At 46.2% G+C, this 23110-nt stretch overlaps 1 protein-coding gene across 1 annotated transcript; it reads left to right on the top strand.

Moving 5' to 3' along the window:
* The first annotated feature begins 1118 nt into the window (after positions 1–1118).
* On the top strand, positions 1119–21316 carry RAB7A (RAB7A, member RAS oncogene family). The gene is made up of 6 exons (XM_063411424.1): positions 1119–1245; positions 17300–17360; positions 18444–18570; positions 19362–19580; positions 20099–20227; positions 20364–21316. The coding sequence occupies exons 2-6, from the start codon at positions 17308–17310 to the stop codon at positions 20457–20459; spliced, it is 624 nt and encodes a 207-aa protein (XP_063267494.1). The 5' UTR covers positions 1119–1245; positions 17300–17307; the 3' UTR covers positions 20460–21316.
* Positions 21317–23110: the final 1794 nt, after the last annotated feature.

The following is a 23110-nucleotide window of genomic DNA, read 5'->3' as shown; positions in this document are numbered from 1 at the left end:
GCCAGTGACAGGATGAGGAGCAAAGGCCATAAATGAAAACTCAAGAAATTCCACCCCAACGTAAGAAAGAATTTCTTTAGGTTGAGGGTGGCAGAGCACTAGAACAGCTGCCCAGGAAGTATGGAATCTCAGGAGACATCTAAATCCCACTTGGACGTGTCACCTGCTCTGGGTGACCCTGCCTTTGCAGGGGAGCTTGGCTGGATAATCTCCAGAGGTCTCCTCCAACCCCAACAAGCCTGTGATTGTATGATTTTCTTTTTAAAATTGCTGGAAGTAGCCTCGGTCCTTTATTATCTTTCATTAGCTTTGAAAATATTTCTTTTTCCCATGTTGCTTTCATGAGTTCAGAAGCTAACTAAACCCACAGCAGTCACATGACTTCGACGAATAATAATATTTAAGTAATTGCTGAGTAACAAAATGAACTTGCTGTCCACAAAGAGCAGAAAACATGAATTTCACTTGTATCACCAGATAGTTGTTACCCCATGGATTAAGGTCCAGAGACTTGAGAGAGTCCCATTTTACTTGCCTGCACTATTGATCTTGTACTTTTCTGTCAATTGCTGACAATTGCCTGGTTAATCAATCTGAATGTATATTCAACTGGCATCATTCATCTTTTCTGACAAGTGCTGTTGCTACCACCTTACTTTAAATTACAGCTGTGAGTAAAAATTTATAAATATTAAATAATCTAAAATGTTGTCTCTATTTCTAATAGCAATAACTAAGGGTTTTTTTCACATACAAATTTAACTGTAGAGGACTCCGTGCTAGCTCTTCAATACATTTTCGAAGACACTAAAGAACAGATTTGTCCCTGTGTGTCCCCATCCTTTATTTCTGAAAGCATGAGTTTCTTTGGCCCTTTCCTCCTCCCCTTAGCCCAGGGCGCGGTGTTCACTGCCCTGCTGCGATGGAAGCCCTCGGGGGAGGCAGGTTCCTTCCCACCCCTCCCCTCTGTGCGGGCTCCAGGGGTACCACCAACATTTATTTTCCGACAAACACAGACATGGGGACCGGGCTGCACCAGCGTCTCGCACACCACCGGCCCTCGGCCACCTAACATGGCGGGCGGCCCCTGCGGTCACGTGGGGCCAGCGCGCGGTGACGTCAGGTCTCGTGAGCGGAAGTTGTCGGGGAGGCGGAAGCGAGCGCGGGAGGCGGCAGGGCCCATTAAAGCCGACGAGGCGGGCGGGGGGCATAGCGATTGGGGTTGGGCCGCAGCGGCAGCACCAGGTGAGCCCGGCGGTACCGCGAGCCTCGCGTGCTGCTAATGGGGATGGGGAGGCGGCCTCGCCTCGGACGGGGAGCCGTTCGCGGGCCCTCTCCGGCACCGGCGGCCTGCGGCGGGAAGATAGCGGAGGCGGCGTTGCACTGGGGCCTGGCTCGGTTGCCCGCTGAGGCGGGCCCAGGCGGTTGCGCTGCCGGCGCCGAGCTCTCTGGAGCCGGACCCGGCGCTGCCGTCGGGACAATACGGCGGGGGTCTCCTCAGGAAGGGGCTCCTCCCTGAGGGCCTTTCCCGGGGTGCGCGTTTTGCCAGGCCTTTGTGGAGCTTCCTCTGCTGAGAGGCTCGTAGAGGCCCGAGCAGTGCCTCCCGGGGAGGGAGCGCGTGGTCTGTGGCGTGTGGAGCTGCTGCAGCTCCTTTCGAAGCCTGAAGAGGCCTTCGGGGTAGCTGGTGGCGGAAGAAAGACCGGGGTGCTGTGCTGGGACAGTGAAACTTTGCTCTGGGGGTCGGTGGGGATCGCTTTTTACATGAACCGGTAGCTCCGGGAGCAGTTAATCTGATCAAAGAGGTGGCTGAGGAGGCTGGCAGTTATTGCAAAAGTAGCTGTCGGTATGTGTAAAGCCTGAGCCAGTTCTAAGAACTGTTAGAGTGGACATTAGAAGTGCTTTTGTCTGTGAGCGTATAATAAGTTAAATTACGTGATAGGTGCATTATTAGTTTCTATATAGAGAGAGAGAGAGACTAATAAATATGGAAATGCCTGATGGTTGTACTTAAGACAATTGTACTGCCTGTAAATAGAGGGATTATTTTAGTAGTAAAAAGGCTGCCTTAATCTGGGTTAGGGTAGGTAACCTCAGCATCAAAATGAGTATGTCTTACTTAGTAACGCTAGGCCTTTTGTTCTCAAAGCTGGAAATTTCAACATTATCTCCTGGAAAACTACAAATGTTTGCTGATAAGCAGAGCTGTTAGAATCTGTGTATATGAGGTTTTTATATGTAAACTGAGAACACGTGATAGAATGAAGACACACACACACACACAGCTGTAAGTATGCTGTTTTTTGTTTGACACTTGCCAGCATAGAACCTTTAAAGCTTTCAGTACTTGTCCCTAGCTGGCCAGCTCTGGCCTGTGCCTAACAGTTTGTGTATCCGTGTGGGTATTGGGTCTGGGGAAGTGGAGAATTCTTTTTTTAGGGGAACGGTATGTAAGTAGCTATGCCATAGTATTTGACTGGCTGTGACTTGAAGGCTGTGGTGGTACTGGTGGCATGTGAATAGTAGCTGCAGCCTGGCTGTGGTTCCAGCAGATCCAAGCTGTGGGAGTCAGTGTACCCTGCTCTCTCAGGAGCTGAATTTGAGGCTAAAGTGGGTGGAGTAATTTGAATATTCCTTGTTAAATAATCAAGGCTTCATTGCTGTATTTACTCAGGAAGAACAAGTATACTTGTCTTTCCCCCTCTCCCTTGTGACTCCCAACAGCTGACTGAACACATGACTTGCCCTCCATGCACTAATGAGTGGACCCACCAAGCCTGCCTGGCCTTAGTCCTCAGAATTAAAGCAGCTCTAATACTGTTAACTTTCAAGTGCTGTCTTTTTTGTGGTTGTTGTTTTCTGTACACCTGGTGTAGAAAAACTGTTAGATGTGGCTAATCTGACCCCTTAATAAGGAAGACTTCTGAAATCTGATAGCAATTTCTTGCTCTCCCAACCTGTAGTGTGAAGTATAACTGATAAGATGGAAGGGAGTAGCTGTGTTTTATGTTCTTCTTCCCTGTGGTGTCATGCAGCGGTCCCTGTCCTCAAACTCAAATACCCTGATAATAACTCAGCATGGAATCACAAAATATTCCAAGTTGGAAGGGACACACAAGGATCATAGAAGTTGAATTTCTGGCCAATCACAGGACACCCCTCCATGTGCCTGAGAGTGTTCAAGTGCTCTTGAGCCTTGGCAGGCTTGGGGCCTTGGCCACTTCCCTAGGGATCCTGTTCCAGTGCCCAGCCACCCTTTGGGGGAAGAACTTTTTCCCTATATCCAGCCTAAACCTGCTTTGACAAAGTGTCTGGCTGTTCTTGTGATCCTAGTTGCCAGAGTGAAGAGGTGAACAGGACACCCTGAGTTGTACCTTCAGGATGTCAAGTTAAGAATTTAAATAACTGTGTTGCAGAGTCTGCAGTACAGGCATCCTGGGCCTCCTGCTGAATCCATGGAATCAAACTCTTTGAGGAGCACAGGCATGTTACAACATTTGATAAATCATTGACTGAAAGTGTAAAATGTACAAGCTCTGCTCTGAAATGACCTGGGGAAGATGTGACTTTGCTTAGTTTGCTAATCAAAATGAAGGCTTGTGAGCAGGAGGGTTACCAGGTTTATTTTCTGCAGCACCTTCTGTTTTAAGATACTCGTGTAGGACGGTTGTGGGAATTACCTGTTGGAGCAAATCTCTGGCAAAGCTTGTCCTTGAGGAAACATGACAATTACCATCAAACCATCTGTGCAAAACTATAAATAGCTGTGTCTCTAACATGTGTGGGATTTTGGTCTGACTTCTGTGTTAAAATGAGACTACTTTATGCAGAAGTTAACATTTGGCTGTAAATGAAATTGCCTGTGCTTGGTTAGGGTGTGTTTTTAAATGCTGCATTGTGAGAGGTTTTGCAGGTATGCAGCTCAAGACTAAGGACTATGAAAGAGGGCACTTGGATGTGTGCATTATCTGAAGCTGGTGGATGATGTGGGCTCGCAGGTACTTATTGTTGCATGTCCCTGCCTTTAGAATACAACAATTTTGTTAGTAAGTGAAGTAAATTGAACCTTTGTAAAAAAAAAAGTACAGAACCCTCACCTTGCACATGTCTAGTGTTTCCTTATGTCTTCTGGGCTTCTCCTTGGCTTTGATCTAACCTGCTCTGAAGTCCTTGTTACTAAGGCCTGATGGACCTAATATTCCCTTGCAGAGCTGTAGAGTAATTTAAAGATTGTTGCCTCCATAGAAGGAAGTCCAACTAAAACCTTACCTAAATCCTGAAGTTGATTGGGCACTAGCATGTGCTGCTTGTCTGACAGCAATCTTGCATCCTTCAGTTGCTTCATTCTTGCAGAGCATTGTCTTAATAACTGCATTTTAATTGCCTGATGAGTTAGAGTTGAGTTGGCTTCCCTCTGCAGCTTCCAAAAATGATCTTTTGTAGTTGCTGTGTAACAGTCTGCCTTCAGATATAGCTGTGACTGGAGATTGTGAGGATAAAAGTGTCACTCTCTGCAGCATCAATCCAAACATGAGCTGTGCATCTCAAAACTGAATTAGATATGGATAACTAATTGAATGACGATACTTAATATACCATGCCTATTTCTGCAGTGAGGAGCTTGATTGAAGGTCCATTTCTCTTTAAGTGCACCTTGAATAAAGCTTGCAAATGAGTGTCCAAGGTCAGGAGCTGCACGTGTGCTGCTCAGAAATAGCAGGCAATGAAGGGATACCCCTGTGTCATTTGGTTCTCCTCTGGCTCCTGCTGTGCTTATTGCTTTTGCTCTCTATTGGTAGGGATGCAGCTCTTGAGCCCAGCGTGCTGCTGCATTTTGTGCTGGCAGGGATCTGCCCTGGTGATGTCATCATTGTTGTGAGCGTTGCTCCTCCTCTCCGGTGCCAGCAACCAGTGCTCTGTCTGTGGGGAAAGCTATGTCAATACTGCTGTTGCTGCCTCATGGTCAGTGACCCTGGGAAGGGAAGGAAGCTCATCAAGACCACTGAAGTGTGTTGATTTGCAGCTTATCTCAAACAGCCTTGACTTCTCTTGACAGAAACCTGTTATTGAGGCCATGCCTGTCTTCATAGGGCAGTGAAGCTTCATGATGGGGTTCACTGCCTTTGAGATGGGATTGAAGTGTAAACCTGTGGCACTGATTTTTATCTGTATGATTTAAAGGCACTTGATATAGTGAGTGATTTGCTCTTTCTTCTGTATAACTGCTTAAAATGACAATTTAAGGTGACTAATTGTGTCTAACTGTACTTGCATGAGTTTCAAGCAGAAACTGTTAAATGAAATTTAGTAGATCCTCTTAATGTCAATTAAAAAACCCAGTATTTTTCTTGAGTCTGTCCTATATACTATAACTTTGGTCACTTTAGAGATATGTTGGACTAGTGAAGTGGTGGACAAAAGTGGAGGCCAGCAACTGGAGCTGCCTTCAGAGCCAACCTGCCTGGAGTACCTGGACTTTATTTACTGGGCTCCCGGTTTATTGAACAAGTCTGTACCGAGCCCTTGAACTCTTTCCAACTGCAAGCAGAATCCTCCTCAAAGTAACTTGTCTGGTGCTTGTCTCCCTCAAGTGGGCTGAGTCACTTGGCTCCCAGACATGGATAATGATATCTGGAGTCCAAACTGTCACAGTGGTGACATTGTCTCCTGCATGAGCAGTTAGGTTTAAGCTGAGACATGCCTAGGCCTGAACTTTTCCCCTTGCCTAACAAGATGCTAATTACCCACAGAGTTAACCTCACCACGCAAGTAAGGTTTTTATTGGACCTTTGTAGAGCTTCATCAAGAGAATAGGTGATGTGGTAAAGTATTGATGCAGAATCTATGCAAGAGGTATGAGGGTAGGAAGTATGAGTGTGAAACTGAGTATGTACCGTATGAATTCCTTGTTAGTCACTGAGTCAGCTGTCGTGGCAATATACCTGTTGCACTCCCATCCTGGTACTGAAATACTTGTTCTTCCTGCTCTGCAAACCACATTAGCATAGTAAGAGGTATTGAGTGTGTGTAGGATCAAGAGTTCTGCTCACAGATCAAGGTGTAGTTCTTAGATTACAACCTGTCTCTAGAGAAAGCTTCCTCTCTGGAAGACTTATTACTGACAACAGGACCTCCTGGAAGGAGGAGTAATGCGTTTGCCATTAGTGTTGATCTAGTGTGTCCATACATCTGCTAGTAGGCTCTCCCATCATTACTTGTCCTTTCTGTCAAGCTTCTTGTGCTGTAGGAGACACAATATTCACTCTTCGATCTGAATATCAGGTGTAAGTTACAGCCTCTGGCAGACCTCCTCAGGGGTGTCATTTGACTTGGTCAAAGTCTCCTTTTTAGTCTCTTGTTTCTTGTCCAGCCTCTAGGAACTCTGGCAGGCAGGAGTGGATGAACAAGGCTTGTTTACCACTGATGAAGTCTAAGATCTGTGTTTTGCTTACCACTGTAAAAGTTATCTATTTCTGTTTCTGAAACGGAAAGCATGACAAGAATGTGTGGAAACTTAAACTGTAGTCAAAACTAGAAATTACTGTCAGATATGGTAAGGATCTAACAACTCAACTGTTTGTCAGTGGCCTGGTTAACTTAAAATGTTTTGAATTGGACAGCCTTGTCTTCTGAACACAGATTAAAACCCAGCTGCCTCTGGCGCTGAGTTGTTTTTTGGTTTTTTTTAATAGAAAGCAATAAGGGAATAATTGTCACTCAGGGTATCACCTGATGTGAGAACTGTGCTGGGCTCTTGATATTCATCTCAGGGTTACTAAAACTGTTGGGTGGCTCCACTAGCTGGATGGCTGTGTGCCAAAAGGCTGACAGACACCACTGTATAAACTGGGCAGTATGAGCACTATAGCTGTGTTCCAGTTAGTTCAAGATTTATTTTACTGATTGGAAAGCTGTCTGCTAAGGAGGCCGTTGTGGTAGAGGCATCATGGTGGAAGTTGTGCTGATGTAGCTGCAGTGCTTTGCATAGGCAAGGCCTTTAGTGAAGACACAGGGCTTGTTGTTTAGTGTCTCCTAGCAGCCAGCTATGTGCTCAACTCTTCTCCCACATCCTGAGATTGTCTCCCCCGGGGCAAAATAGGGGAAGTTATGCTTGCTCTGATAAAGGGGGAGGGGTGTTAAAGCAAACATGCCTGTTCTTGTAACAGCTTCATCCTTGGTGAAAATTTGCTGAGAACTACCTGAAATCCTGTAGGATTTAACAGGGAACTGCTTCTTCCTGGAAGGTAGGGGCATAGCAACACTGATTCTTGAATGACATGGCATTCTTGACATGATTTGAGCCTCCAAGAGAAGGGTAGCAGATCTTGAGACACTTGCTATCAGTGTGTTAGGGTATGTCTGCCCAGTCCTGAGAGGGTATTTCGTGGTGTAAGGGCTGTTTAGCTGCTGGAGGAATCAGAGGACTAAAACTTCAGCTTTCAGTGAAACTTCTGAGTTTGGCTTTCTTGTAAAGGTGTCTTCCTATAAGCTGAAGACTTCTATTTCAGCAGCCCTGGCTTTCTTTCTGGGAATCCTGGTCTTACTAGTATCTAGCATCTTAGAAAGGATCTTCCTGGATGCCTCACCTGCCACAGTTGCAATCTCTCATACCTGCTACCTACTGTGGAGATAATGGGAATCATCCTCAGGTTGTTGATGAAAAAAGTGATCCACCCAAGATGGCTGCCCAGCATAGCTGGCTGCATCCCTGGGGACATTTTATTCACTCTCTTCCTTCCATCGCTTTAGCTCAGTGTGATTATCACCTGAAAGATCCTACATATGCTCCTGTGATGTTAGGCTTAGCAGCAGTCTGGGCAAAGTACTGTTCCTGTAGACAGTAAGAAATGTCCTCCAGACCTTTCCCACTGCTCGTAGGCACACTGTTGGTCTGACTGAACATGGAGAAACATCTGCTGTGGTACTGTACGCAAATGCATTTTCGTGCTTGTTTTTCTCCCACTTGCAAACCATGTAGTCAGATCAACATGATGCCTCCTTACAAGAAGGTGGCTGTTGTGATATCTAAACCAGTAGAAATAGGAGATCAGTTTTTGGCATTAGAGGTGGGATCTAGTCCTACATACTGTGGACTTTCTAGGGTAGAGTCACAATTCATTATGGCAACTTTACAGCCAAAAACTTGTTCAGTTCCACAGCTAGTATTTAAACTGTGCACAGCATAGAACAACTCTCATCTGCCAGCAGGTGTAACAGGCCTGTGAATCAATAAGGCAGAAATGCCAAGAGGTGTAACAGGCTTGTGAATTAGTGAGGCTTGGACTGAAGAGCTTGGCTTTGAGAACTTGGGCTTTGAGCCTAACTGATCATATGCATCGGTGCCTCTCAGGAATGCAGCTCTCTCCAAATCTCAACCCCAAGGGAGCCACAGCTGAGCTGAGACTTCAGGCAGGGCCGACCCCTTCTCATATGCAAGTCTTGTGATTTCACTGCAGATGTGGCTCCTACCAGTGGCATTGCTTCTGCCTTCCCTGTGTTGTCTGGACTCTGGCATGTCTCCTTTCAGTGGTCTCTGAGTCCTTGCCCACATCAGGGATGTGTGATAGAGCCTTCAGCTGAGGGTTGAGGGGATGTCTGAGGCAACCTAAAACCTTACTGCCACTGATAGGAGTGTCTTACCCAGCACAGGCTCTGGAGCTTCCTTGATCGCATCAATCATCTATTATGCACAAAACTCTTCTGAAGCTTCTGTTTCCCATCTGGGTTTTCTGCCTGTTTCTTCAAGCTGCATGTTGCCCCATCATTCCCTTCCTTTAGCACTGAACTGTCTTAAGAGCATGTTACCCATTAACAGAATGCAGCAGAATATTTGTGTAAGCTGGGTGTCAGCTCCATCTGGGAGCTACTTCAGACCATGTCAGTTGCTTTTTAGCACTGTCACATTGGTTTGGTGCCCGTGTTGAAGCAGACAATGAACAGAACTTGAAGCCATGTGGCTGAGCTGCTGCTGGTTCTTAAGCTTCACTCAGTTCTAGAGCAGCTGCTCCCGCACTGGAGGGTACAACTCCACCCTTAAAAGGAGATGGAAACTTACTACAGACAGCTGTAGTCTAAAAAGTTAACTCCTCTGGGATACTGAACCATGTTCTAAGATTTGATTTTGATCTGAGCCATGTCAGTGTGCTAACAAGCATCTAAAGCTCTAGACTGTTCTTCAAAAAGGTGAAGCTTTTGGTATAGGACTCTCAGATGGGGTTGGGATATATTGGACATACACCTGACAGCTTGCAATAGAATGTTTTACACAAGGTATCAAAAATTAAGTTGTAGCTGAGGCTTCCAGCTCCATGAACAGAGGTAATTTCTGTCTCACAGGACTGTCTGGGAAAGGTACCAACTGGACAGAAGCCTGCTCTTGGTGAGCAGTAAGCAGCAAGCAGCAGAGCTGCTCCTTCTGAGGAGGGAATGAGGAGCTGTGCTTGAGCTTTTGGCTGGGTACCAGCAGGAGGGAATATATTGGTTAGAACAGCAACATAAACATGTTGGGAAGAAGGAGGTAGAAATCAGTTTTGAGATGCTACTGATAGAACAGCAGATAATGTACCCTTCCGTGAAGCTGTCACAGGAATATCTTGCCAGCTGCTTTTGGTGTGAGCTCTGCTTGAACTAACTGCTGCTCTGTGGTACATCTGCAAGGCCTGAAGGTATCTCTGTATGGACTGTAGGAACCTATTGCCATCAAAAACAACCTATTTACAGGGAGCAGTTCTTACAAGGTGTTAGCCCAAATGACAAGATGTTCCCGATTTCCTTTTTGGACACAGCATGTGTCCCCACTAAATGTGAGGCTTTTCTCAATGGTATTTTCCAGTGAGCTGGGGAAGCTGAGCTCCTGATAGTCTTGTCATAGGAGTGGAAGAGTACTGTCCTGCTTATAAAGCCTTTGTCAGTGCAAGACTCAACCTGCTATTATAACTTCCTATGTTTCTGTAGTAGTCCTCAGTGTGAGGATGCTGGATACATGTTCCACCCGTAGAGCACCCAGGTTTGGTAAGAAAAATATTCAGGCTGTGTAGCAGTCAAAACCATCAAAGGTAAATGTATTTCTAGTTTATTCCTTGAAGGCAACTTTCTCTTAAGCCATGTTGATATGAAATTAATAGCCCCTGCTGATTGTCTTCTGGCTACTGCTGTGCTTTTGCCCAGCTGAAAAGACAGGACTTCTGTCCTCCTTGAGGGTTATTGTGTCATTCTTGGGAGAACGCAAGTGGCATGTTAAATGTTGGTATCTGTTGGTTTCAGATTTGTGTTGAACTGTTCAGGCAGTCACTTGTGACTTCTTATTGGTTGACACCTTGTTAGCAATGTCTGTCTGATCTGCTAGGGGGAACCAAGTTGTTGTTATGTTGTAACTGGTAAAGCTTGTTCAGCCCCATCTGGGGCTCTGCTGCCGTTGCAGTTTCAGGCTTCAATACAAAGGGTGTCTGGACTGCTCGGACACTGCAACCAAGAACTGTGACTCTGGTTAACTAATGGCTGTAACAGACTATGCCTTTCTTCAGGATGAGGCCTTGGTTTTTCAGAGTAGCTGAAAAATTGGAGCAAGTTCATGTATCTACTCAAAACTTTAGCTAAAGCATAGTAAGGTACAGTGTGACCATGGGGCAGGGTGCTATCTGCCAGGCTGTTTGGTATGCTTGGTCCTCTAAAAACAAGATGAACATTCAGTGACCATCTCATTTCAGTGGCTAAAGATCTAAGCAGACATAAGCCCTTGAGATGCCAAACGTGATAGGGAACTTGCTGCTTTTGAGAGGGAACTGGTTCAGTCTGACTGAGCTGGTCCTGAATCATATTTCTAGCTTTAGTTTCCTTGAAGAAATGCCATACCCAGTGAGGGAGGAGGGAAGGAATAAAAATAGCTCTCTGTAGTACAGAGATATCCATACAAGAGAACAGTGAGTAGAGGTACTGTTTCTGTGTCAAAAGTGCAGGTAGCTGCATTTTAGCACACTTTTCCCGCATTTCAGGACAGAAGACTCTTCCAGAACACAAGGGTAGGTTTTGTCTGGTCACTGTGGTGAGCATGCTGCCATGTGTGGTAGCCCCTAATGGAGATCTGATCTGTCCACATCAGCTTGTTCATGATGGGTGTTTTTGCTAAAGGTCCTGTGGTATAGTGGGAAAGTGGAAGCTCTGCTTATCAGCTATGGCACCTAGAACAGTGCTTCAGGTTCAAATACACCTTTTTGTGGGATACCTGCTTACTCTTGTTGCTGTCTGCTGGGACAGGGAGCAAAACAAGGCATCCATAACTCTGAGTTTAGCTCTGCTTGATGCTTGCTGCCCTACCACTTCATGCCTTGTTGGTGTGGTGTTAAATATTCTTGGCAGAGGACACAAGGCAAGACATGCTGTACAATATCCTCACTTCAGCGCTGAGCTGGTTTCTAGCAGAAGGTGCAGGTGGCAGGCTGATAGCTGTAGTAACAGGGAACTCCTGGTCAAACATTTCAGCCTCTGTAGACATGTTGGGATTGTGACTCCAGCTGCTCAATAGCAAAGCTGAAACAGTAAAGACTGCTCAGCAGCCTCCAAACTGGTATGGTTATGCTGCTACTTAGGGAGCCTTGTCTTCCATGGAGATTCCCCTAGGGATGGATGCTTTCATGCTAAAACTGTCCATGAGCAACTTAGAATATTCCTTTTGCAAGGCCTGCTTCTGTTAAAGCATAGCTAATCTGAGGTCTGGTGAGCCATCAATGCAAGCTACTAGTGTTCCTTGCTTGTACTAACCCAATTAATATTAAAATGCCTGCATTGTGACTTGACATGTGAACATCTCTAAGGAATTCATAACCTTCCATTTCTGCTTTGAGTTAAAGCAGCTGTCTTAACATAGCAAGGGAAAGGACAGTTGTAATATACTCTGAAGCAACAAGAGAAACCTAATTAGACTTGGTATAGGCTTTATTTGCTCTTGTGTCTGAGCTGTAGTGGTATGAAGCATTGAAGGGTTTGGGTTTTGATTATTCCTTTCAGATCAGCTAAGCCAGTGACACTTGCAGATTAGGTGTTAGGGATTTCCCCTTGCTACTCCTGCAGGTGAGTGTTAAAGGCAATAACAATATTGTGGGAGAGAGTGTGCTATACCAGCTTAATTTCCTGAGGTTCAGTATATCATTAATGGCTTGTTTGCTTAGAGAATAGGCATTAAAAATGGAGTGGAAAATGTCCTCTCCTGTATTAGAGACAGCTGTGTCATTTCTTTGGCACCAGTTAAGCCAGGAGGAGAAATTATGCTGATTGGTCTCTTGGCTGATATGGAGTGTCTGGTGGCTCCTGAGCAGGGTTGTCTGGGTATCCTGTTGTAGACTGTGTTCTAAGCAGTCATGCAGATGACGTCGTTCAGAAAAATTTCATGCAGTGTGAAACAGAGCCGAGTCTTGGATCAAATCTTAATTAAGAAGTTTTTCTTTGTGATACCTCTGAAAAAGGAATTGTTTGTTCAGAAGGGCTCCCACAACTGGACACAAGCCCCATGTGAGCTCTCATACTGCCATCTGAAGGGCGTGTGCCTCAACAGAGTGCTGCTCTGGAGTAATTGTGTCAAATACCCTAAGGCAAGACAAGCTGCATTATATAGTGCAATATAGTCCTAGTGCTGAGTCAGTGAGACTCCAGCCTACCTGAACTCACCCATTTTCTGCAGGACCTGAAGATATGTTTCCTGCTGTACTGGGCAAGGAATAACTCTGAAGTGTTGGTCTGTCTATACTTGCAATGATATTAAAGAGGACTTGGCCCATCAACTGACTAGGCTTCAAGGCAGCATCAGTCAAGTCTGGTAGAAGAAGGGTGTGAGACAGGGCAGTCCACTGCTGGTCTCTGACAGAGCTGGAGTTCCTCACTGTCTCATAGCCCACGCCAAATATGAAGCTGCAGCAGCTTCTTGTGTGCTGAGGCTCACATCCACTGCATCACCTGGGATGGAAGCTGAGTGTCTCACCTGCCTGGTGTTGATGGGGCAGTGACAGTCCTTCACACTGCTGGGTAGCCTGTCAGCTATGACAAGAAGGCAGTATCAGCTCTGACTCAGCCTGGCTTGCTATGTCTGCAGGTGACCACTCAGCTGAGTTACTTCTAAGGTAATGAATCTTAAAAGAGCAGTTTTCCCTCCCCTCAGAGTGGGACTTCAGGCTATGTTGAACTTAGGAGATAAGCATCCAGTGTGATTTAATGTTGCGATTTCAGGCTGTGCAAATCCTACCCTACACATGAGAACTAATGCCAGCTTGTCCAAAGCTGCTTTGAATAGCAGGAGGCAGTGAGCTGCAGCAGCAAGTGATATTGGAAACACTCTGAGGAAAATAGAAGCAGTTCCCAGAAGCATGCTAGGTTCTGGCATAGCCACTTCTGGGTGAGTTGTTTTCCTCTGTCCTGAGGAAATCAGGTGGCTTGCCCTGAACCTATACAGATATTTTTCTTGACAGTTCAGTATATGCAGCTGTCTTTAAGCTGTGTTAAAACTCTGTTCACTTGCTTCGTGCTCCATCTGGGCTGCTTGTGCTGCACAAGTCTCTGGGTTGGCTGGAAAAAGTGTCACTTGTTATATGCTTTGCAAACACAGGAAATGCAGGCTTGAAGGAGCTCCTGTGGTCTGTTCTCCCCATGGATATAGGGGAGACAAGCTATAGTGTGTGGATCTTGGCAAGAGCAGGAGCAGAGCTAAATATTGGTGTAGTTGACAACTTTCAGCTGTCTCTATCTTGGTAAGCATAGCTGGGCTGTCAGTTGGATCAGTGAACAATGCAGTCCACTGGAAAAGAGAGGTGTTGGCACTTGGAGAAATTGTTCTTCACATGCTCTCTGGCATCTGCTAACACCTGTCTAAGCACGTCATGAGCCCTGAGGGTGACTGGTGGCTGCTCACTCCACAGCTCCTGACTGTTACCTCCTCAGCACTGAGTCCTGTTTAGATGTATCTCAAGGATCTCAGGAAGTTATGCAGGAAAATACCCAGGAGGACCAAAGCCCAACTAGAACTTAATCTGCTGTAAAAGACAATAAAAAATGTTTTTTTACATTAGCAACAAAAGGAGAGCTAAGGGGAATCCCCATCCTTTATTGGATGTGGAGGGAAACATAGTGGTAAAGGATGAGGAAAAGGCCTGCTACATGATTTAGACACACACCCAAGACTCTGTGACTGTGTGGGTGGGCACTGAGGGAACTGGTGGAAATGTTTCCTGAGCCCCTTTCAATCGAGCATTCATGGCTCCCTGAGGAAGTCCCAGTGGACTGGAAGTTAGCAGCTGAAATGTCCATCTACAGGAAGGGTCAGAAGGAGGATCTACAGAAGGCCTGTTAGTCTGACCTTGGTGCCAGAGAAGGTTATGGAGCCTATGTCTTGAATGCCATCATGCAACATGTACAGGAAAACTGAGGATCAGGCCCAGTGAACATGGGTTTAGGAAAGACAATTGACCAACCTTGTCTCCTATGACAAAGTACCCTGCTTAGTGTATCAGTGAAAGGTGGTCTATCTGGATTTTAGTACAGCCTTTGACACTGTTTCCCACAGCAATCTCTTGGAGAAGCTAGCTGCTCCTGGCTTGGACAAGTGCACTGTCTGCTGGGTGAAAAATTGGTTGGATGACTGGCCCAGAGAGTGGTGAGAAATGGAGTTACATCCAGCTGCCAGCTGGTCATCAGTGCTGTTCCCCTGGGATCAGTACTAGGGCCAGTCTTTTTTAATGTCTTTATCAGTGGTCTGGGTGAGGGGATCAAGGGCACCCTCATTAAATTTGCAGGTGACTCCAAGTTAGTGTTGATCTGCTGGAGGGTAGGAGGGCTCTGCAGAGGCATCTGGACAGCCTGGATCAATGGGCCAAGGCCAGTGGTGTGAGGTTCAACAAGGTAAAGGTGGATCCTTTGGGTCACAATCCCCTGCATCTCCAGGCTGGGGGCGGGCTGGCTGGAAAGCTGCCTGGCAGGAAAAGATCTAGTGGTGCTGGTGAACAGCAGCTCAACATGAGCCCAGGTGTACCTAGGTAGCCAAGGCCGGTAGCATGCTGGCTGTATCAGCAAAAAGGTGGCCAGCAGAACCAGGGCAGTGATTGTCCCCCTGTACTGGGCACTGTTGAGGCCGCAGCTCCAAACTCCTGGTTCAGTTTTGGGCCCCTCACTGCACAAAAGACATTGAGATGCTGGTGTCCAGAGAAGGGCAATGGAGCTGGGGAAGGGGCTGGAGCACAACTCTCTTTGGAAGTAGCTGGGGGTGTTTAGCCTGGAGAAAAGGAGGGTCAGAGGGGGACCTTATGGCTCTATAAAACCTAAAAGGAAGATGTAGCTGGATGGGGCCTGGGTTCTTGTCCCAGGTAACAAATGACAAGATGAGGAAACAGCCCCAAGTTATGCCAGGGAGGTTTAGATTCGATATTAAGGAAAAGTCCTTCACCAAAAGCACTGTCACGCACTAGAATGGCCTGCCCTGTGGTGTGATGGAATCACCGTCCCTGGAGGTGTTTAAAAGCCATGTAGTTGTGGCACTGAGGGATATGGCATGAGTTAGTGGTGGCTTTGTAGTGCCAGTCTAATGGTTGGATCCATTGAATGATCCTAGAGGCCTTTCCCAACCTAGACAACCCTGTGACTGTGAGGTGGGTGCAGTCCAAAAAAGTGTAGCTGTGGATGCATCGCTACAGTAGCTGCAGGGGTGCTCTTCCAGCTTCTGCAGCATTCACTGACAGCAAAGGCTAAAGCACTTCATGTCTTCTAACCCACAAAGCTTGAAATTAAGATCTTTTGCAACTGGACTGCATCTAGTGAGAGGCTTTTACAGCTTGAAGCCTTGTGTAGTAGTGGGATGAAATGGGTATAGTAATATAGCACATTAGGGTGTTGTGTATCCCAGGAAGCACACAGAATCAAGCTGCTTGGAAGACCTAAATCCCTGTTGTAGAAGCAAAGGCCTCCTTAGCTGTGAAAATCAGGACTAGCTCCTGAATAGTAGGAGTTATGTGCTGTAATGAATGTGGTATAGCAGGATGGGAATTTCAGGGTACACAAGTCTATATACAAGGACTGTTGTCAAGGATCTGTGAAGTCAAGTAGCACAGGTATAGTCATCTTGTGGCTCCTCTTGCTGTACTGAACTTGCAGGGCTCCTTCAGGAAAGCCAAGAAGTCCTTGTGTTGTGGAGCAGGTCAGTACTGAAACAGGGTCTATGATCTGATCCAGCACATAAGAGTGGCTGCCCCACCTCCTCCCCAGAGGTGTGGAGAAGGGCCTCGTAGCAGGAGGGGTGTGTTCAGTCACTGGCAAGACCCTATACTTGCTCTCACCATGCTAAAGTATATCCACAAGTGTATTCAGGCTTCTTGCAGCTGATGAACTTGTAGCTGCCTCACTGGTCTTAAGGAGACCTGGGAGCAAATAAGTGTAGAATTCTGAAGTTCAGCTCTCTTGCTAATTGGATGGACCATTAATGGCCAGTTTAGAGCCTCTTGCTATGAAGTTTTTCGGTTGCAGGATGCAACTGAGCAAACAAGTCATCATCTGATGGAGTAGATGACCATCAGTAAACTGAATGGTGAGGTTTATCACTGTAACTTTTTTACACCAAAGCTGAGATGAGAGTAGCCAGCTTCCTGTGCCCTCAGAGAAGCCACAGAGTGTGGTAGCAGATTGCTTTGTAATTCAGCTGCCCTGTGTGGCTGTTGCAGCTGATTCAATCCCTGCATGTTTTTGGGATTTAGTTCTTTCACAAAGCACAGCTCTAGAGAAAGCTACCACTTCTCCAAGGTCATGATGGAGGAAAGGCATTTTTTTTTTCCTTTCCTCATTTTTTGCTGGAAACTACTGAACAGCACAAAAAAGTTTGAGTGTGGTATTAGTGATGTGCCTGCTTATCCCTCACTTTGTGGCATGTATAAGAATTATTAGCCTGTTTTGGGAACTGGTATGATTTACTGCACTGCCTCAAGTCAAGGGAGATGGCTTGGGCCAGTATATCTACCAAATGACCTGGAAATAGGATCCAGAAGGGTCTTGGTACAGTAAATAACAAGCGCTCACCTCATCTGCCTCTTAAATTGCTACTCATCTTGCCTCTTAAATTGCTACTACTGGTCTGACATGGCCCAGTCTGTGCAGTGGGCACACACTTGGTCAATGCTGAATGTAGCCTTGAATTGGAGTCTGGTTTCAGGAGTGCTGGGCCCTGCCTGTTGCTGGCTCCTTGCTGGGAGTCAGGTTTCTGAGACTCCAAATGTGTTGCTTGCTTTCTTGGAGGTATGACATACTAATGGTTTGTGATGGGATTGTTTTTCCTTTCTAGTGTGAAAGATGACTTCTAGGAAGAAAGTATTACTGAAAGTCATCATCCTTGGAGACTCTGGGTAAGTGGAAGAACCTTTAAGCTGCTAATCTATATGGCTAAAGCAGTGCTCTTGACTAGTGGGAGCCTGGATGCACTGTAAGAAATCAGCAGTGCTGGGAGGAAAGATTTTACAGCTCGTGATAACTGTGTTACTTAACATTTCTAAAACCTCTTCACCACTCTCTGTCTTGAATGTGTCCCTGCAGCTTAGTATCTTGAGGTCCTGCCATAATATTAAATGAGGAAAATGTGATGGGCAGACCACTGGAGTAGCAGAATGGAATAGCCTTCTGCAAGGAGCATGTGTTGTTGAAATGAGTGTTTCACTTTAAAAAAAAAAAAACCACTAGTAAGCATTCTTAGGTCACTTTCTAAAATTCTGTCTCTGTCAGAGACATAGTCTGTATCAAGCCACCTGCTTTGCTTCTCTGAGCTAGCTGGAGCATGGCCCTTGGAGTGAAAGGCTTTGCTCTGTGCTCTCAGCAAGGAGTCTGTTCTGTTGTCAGAGGTTATTTGCTGTACAGGCTATAACCCGATTGCCATGACATAAGGTTTATTTATACCACTGTCCCCAGCAAAGCTGTTGTTCAGGGAGTGTTTCTCAGCCACACAGAGGGCATGTGAGCCTGTAAACTTGCTCTCTGGGGAGGATCTTCACCTCTGGATGCCTAGCAGATGTGTTTGTGAGCTGTTGCCATCTGAGATTGTCTGTTTTTCCACTTCCTCCTTCTGCAGAGGCTGAAGATTACTGTTTGTGATGGGTTTCTCTGAAGCACTTCGTCTTCCAAATTTGCCTCCATGGTCTTAATGTGATATCTATCTGCTCCTTACTAAGGATCAGATTAGTGATGGGGAAGTGAGGTTTCTCAGAATGTAATCCTTTGTGTCCTTGGGTAGCTAATGCTGTTACTCAGCCAATGCCTCACCATCTCTTGATGTGCAAGCCCCTTCTTCCAGAGATGGGTGCTTTTACCCTGGTTGAAAAGCCAGGAGGTTATGGGCAGTGAAGGGCCCTGGAATGTCCTCTTTGGGGTGGTTAACTCAAACAGTGTTGTAGAAACAGCCTACCAAGTCTGTCTTTCTTTTTTGTGTTCCTGTGCAGGGTGGGAAAGACATCACTCATGAACCAGTATGTGAATAAGAAATTCAGTAACCAGTACAAGGCTACGATAGGCGCAGACTTCCTGACAAAAGAGGTGATGGTGGATGACAGGCTAGTGACAATGCAGGTAAGGAGGGACTCTGCTCCCTGCGCCAGGGGGTGCACCCCACTTGTGTGGGTGCATCTGCTCTGACATAACCCAGACTGGTGTAGGGGTCAGTGTACTGGATGTGAATATTGTTTGCACTGAAGTTCTGTTAGACATAAGTGCTTCTGGGCTTATCGACAAATTTTTGCATGAGCTGAACAAAGGAATGCAAAGATTAATCTGGGTTCAGCTGACAGCAGTGTTGCTAGGCCCTGTTTAAAAAACTGGATTTGGTACTGTCAGTAAATTAGATCTTGTTAGAAAGATTCACTTCCCTAGTGTTCAAGAACTGGAAAGAGGTGGGAAAGGACTCCCTAGGTCATCCATTTGTGTCACCCCAAGTCCTGTGGGTGTAGTGTTAACCTGCCAACTTGCTTATGTCTCTGGTATCTGAAGCTTTCATCTCTTCATGGTGAAACTGACTGCAAGGCAGCAAAAGCTGTAGCCATCAGAAGAGTGTCTTGACTCTGTTTGGATCCAGGTGCATCCAAGCACTGCAGGCAGGTCACCTGCTGACCCTAATACCCAAGTCCTGCTTGCCCAGGACAAGGATATATCCCTAGCTGAGACTGAACACAAAAAGGGTCAACTATCTTTAGAAGGTGTTTCTGGCTCTTGATGCTTAGTGCCTACAGAAATCCCCAAGCCTTCAGGTGCTGCTATCTGCCTAGCTGGGAACTATATATGCCTGGTGGGGAGTTTTGAAATTAATGCTCTAATTACAGACTGTCAGAGTAGAGCTAGCTCATCTGCCCTGTCTTTTGCTCCAGATATGGGATACAGCAGGCCAAGAACGATTTCAGTCTCTGGGAGTTGCCTTCTACAGGGGAGCAGATTGCTGTGTGCTGGTATTTGATGTCACAGCTCCCAACACGTTCAAAACCCTAGACAGCTGGAGGGACGAATTCCTCATTCAGGCCAGTCCAAGGGATCCTGAGAATTTTCCTTTTGTTGTGCTGGGAAATAAGATTGATCTAGAAAACAGACAAGTGAGTACTTGGGACTTACTAACCTCCTCTTAAGAAATCGCTGGAGTGGGAGACCTTGTAGAAACACGGGAGGGTTACCTGAGAAGTGGGAGTGGGAAGTGCCTGAGAGTGACTCAGATGTTGTCTGCCACCTGAGAACAGTTTCTCCTGCCTGGAGAGGTCAGAGCCCTGTGCACAGCATGGTCCTGCCCACCCTGCCCACTGGTGGAAGGATTGCAGCAGCTTCCTGGGGAGGTGCAAGTAGATGAGCTGCTTCTCCTCCCACAGATGTGCTGAGCAGTTCCTGTTGGGAGCAAGCCTGTACTCTGTGGTCTCATCGCCCTTGGGCATGGTCCTCCTTGCCCTGAGGCTGGGTCTGTCAGATGGTGGGAAATGGTCTCCTGTGTTCTGTTTCAAGGCTACGGTTTTGATGAGGCCAGAGCTGCTCAGGTTGGATATGAGTGATCTCTGGCCTTGCCCTGAAATAAAACTCCTCCCTGCATAGCAGAAGGTAGTGATGCTGCTCTCTGTCCACCCAGGTCACCACGAAACGGGCACAAGCCTGGTGCTACAGTAAAAACAACATCCCCTACTTTGAAACCAGTGCTAAGGAGGCCATTAATGTGGAACAAGCTTTCCAAACGATTGCACGAAATGCACTTAAACAGGTAAGGAGGGGGGGGCAGTGTGCTGCCCTGTGCCAGTGCTATGGGCTTCCTGGGGCTCACCCCCAGCCTTCCCCAGCTCCTTGCATGGGAGCTCTCTGCAGAGCCGTGGCATTAACTCCTCCTTCTTTCCCATTAGGAAACTGAAGTGGAGCTTTACAATGAATTCCCCGAACCCATCAAACTAGACAAGACTGACCGAGCGAAGGCTTCTGCGGAGAGCTGCAGCTGCTGAGGAGAGAGGGAGGGGTTGAGCACAGTTCTTCACAGATTGATATCACACTTAGGCCTTCAAACACACAGCCCCTCTTCTGTGTTTAAAATGAAATTACAAAAAAAAAAAAAATTGCATCTCCAGCTGCCAAAATCCACCCTTCTCTCATGAGCATCTGAGTCCTGCACTTCAGAGCTCATGTCCCCCCATGATCCACATCACACTTCTTGGTAACAGACCTTTCTCTTAGTTTATAATGGAAACTCTTATGTATGTTTGGAACTGAATCTAATTCCAGGTGTCCAGTGGAGAGAAACTGTTTACAGGTAATCTGTGTAACAAGTTACATACATTTTTAACTGTCTAGTGTTTTCCCCTGTGAAGGCTGCAACTGGAAAGGCTGATTACCCATAGTTCATTGCAGGCTCAGCACTCAGTCCAACTAGGTTGAGTTTTGTATGTATCTCTGTTAATGCTTGTTACTTTTAACTAATCAGATCTTTTTACAGTATCCATGTATTATGTAATGCTTCTTTAGGAAAAATCTTATAGTACATGTTAATATATGCAACCAATTAAAAATGTATAAATTAGTGTAAAATTCCTGAGTTACATGTTCAAATACTGAAACACAGGTTGTGTAGAAAGTGAGGAGGACACTTGTGACCTGCAGCGTGCTAGCAACAGAGTCCAGATAGAGGCAGTATTCTGTACAGTAGAGATGAACTATGTAAGCCTTTTGTTTTGAGGCCAAAAAGGCTTTGTCTTTTGGAAAAATCTGTCTGGCTTCCTTGTATCTAAATTCTCCGATTTGTATTAACAGCATTGATATGCACACTGGATTATTGGATTTAAAATTAAATACAGCTATGAAATGACCTCATTTGTTCATATCCCCTACTGCTTAACTCCTGACATCCTGGAGCAAGCATGAGGAGCCAGAGCTGAAGTGTCCCTGTGGCTCTTTGTGCTGTGGAAGATGTTCTCCCACTTGGGGTGTGGTAGCTATTTCTTGATGAATGACCTGGACTATGAATCTTCTCTTTCTTCTTACTGACTGCTAATCTGGGTGTTTGGTATGGAAACACTTGGTGATCTAGTCCCTTTCCTCTCTTTCTTTCTTCCTGGTATTTGTTCTTGCGTTTGTAGCTTGCTTAAATGAAGCCCTTCTACCCATTTTCCAGAGGTCTACATTCTAGAGCGTAGGCTGAGCTCTTATGTAAAGAAAAAAACATGATGCAAATAAACTTAACAAGAACAAACCTTCTTGTTTACTCCTGTTTCTGACTCTTTCCTCCTTCAACATGCTTTCTTTCCTCTGTTTAGTCACCACTCCAGCAAGCCAGTGCCTGCTAACAAGGACATTTGTGCATCTTCTTAACTATAAGTTTGTGCCTTCCAGCTTGGCTTTTGAGAGTGGAGTGAGCCCTGCCTGCTTGGCTAGGTCATTGCTAGAGAATTACCCCTCTGCTTCTCTGGAAGCTGCTTGCAGGGGCAGGAATTACACTGGATCGGATCCCTCAGTGGGCACAGTCCTTCAGCCCTGTTCTGGGTGTAGGTCCTGGACAGCCTTTGTGTTTTGGGATAGGCTGTTAAAGCTCTTGCTGCCCTCCCCTTGGAAGGGGTTGTGTGAGCAGAGCAGGCTCAGCCCTTCCTGCTCACCAGCAAGGCTGGCCTGGGGTTCCTTGGAGTGAATTGAGGGCCTTTCCATGGTCCAGACTAGTCAAAGTTAAGCCTTTAATTTCTACATGCTGGGTATGACCCTCTGCTTGCACTCACCAAGGCTGAGCTGACAACTGTACCCAGAGGAAGATGGAAAACAGAATTTAGTGAAATTGAGGGCAGTTATTTCAAGAGCTTTCTAACAGTTTTTGCGCTCCATATCCCATTTTATGGTGCTGTCCTATCACATTTTTCTCACTTGACCAGGCTTTTGCTGTCCACATCAATCTCAAATAACTGCACTAGCAATGTGTCCTGGTGGGACCTCTTTTCTGTCTGCATCCTTTTTGAAAGACTTGTTCCAAGACTATCTCCAATGACTTCTGTTCATCTCCATTTAAGTGTTGCTCTGTATTTGTTTTCTGTGGACACAGCTGGAGTGTGGAGAAAGCCAAGCTGGAGGATGGAGGAACAGTAACCCTGAAGTTTTTGAGGAAATGGGATGGTCTGAACTTTGCAGCCCGCTGCCTGCTTTGGTCTTGAGTGGTGGAGCTGAGGCTGCAAGGGCTGTGGCTGAGCCCTCAAGTGACCCTGTGTTTAATGTCTTTCCAGTCAGATAAACTGGCAATAACCCAAGGCAGAGGGAGAGTGCTCCAGATGAGGTAAGACAGGATCTTACGGATGCTAAAGGGAAGCATTCCATTTGCCACCTACATATCAGTGTTTTTACAGGTGGGAATACACACAAGTGTACAAAAACCAGTGCAGGAGGCAAGCAGCATGGGAATTGGTGCCCTGCTCTTACACTCAGAGGGGTGGTGGTTTCACAGATGGGAACTGGTGTTCTGCAAGAATCACTGTCATCACCGTGGTCTGGAGAATCGAGGCAGCTGGACTGACTTGCTGCAGGGAACACACACACTTAAAACCACTCCCTGCACCATTGGAATCTCATGGCTTTTACTTTTGTGATCACCTCTGTTGCTGGTGCAATGACAAACAGGTGCAAG

The sequence above is a fragment of the Prinia subflava genome, chromosome 14, assembly GCF_021018805.1.
Source record: "Prinia subflava isolate CZ2003 ecotype Zambia chromosome 14, Cam_Psub_1.2, whole genome shotgun sequence".
NCBI classification, from domain to species: Eukaryota; Metazoa; Chordata; class Aves; order Passeriformes; family Cisticolidae; genus Prinia; species Prinia subflava.
The sequence above is the reverse complement of the archived record's forward strand: the minus strand, read 5'-3'. Positions and strand labels throughout refer to the sequence as shown.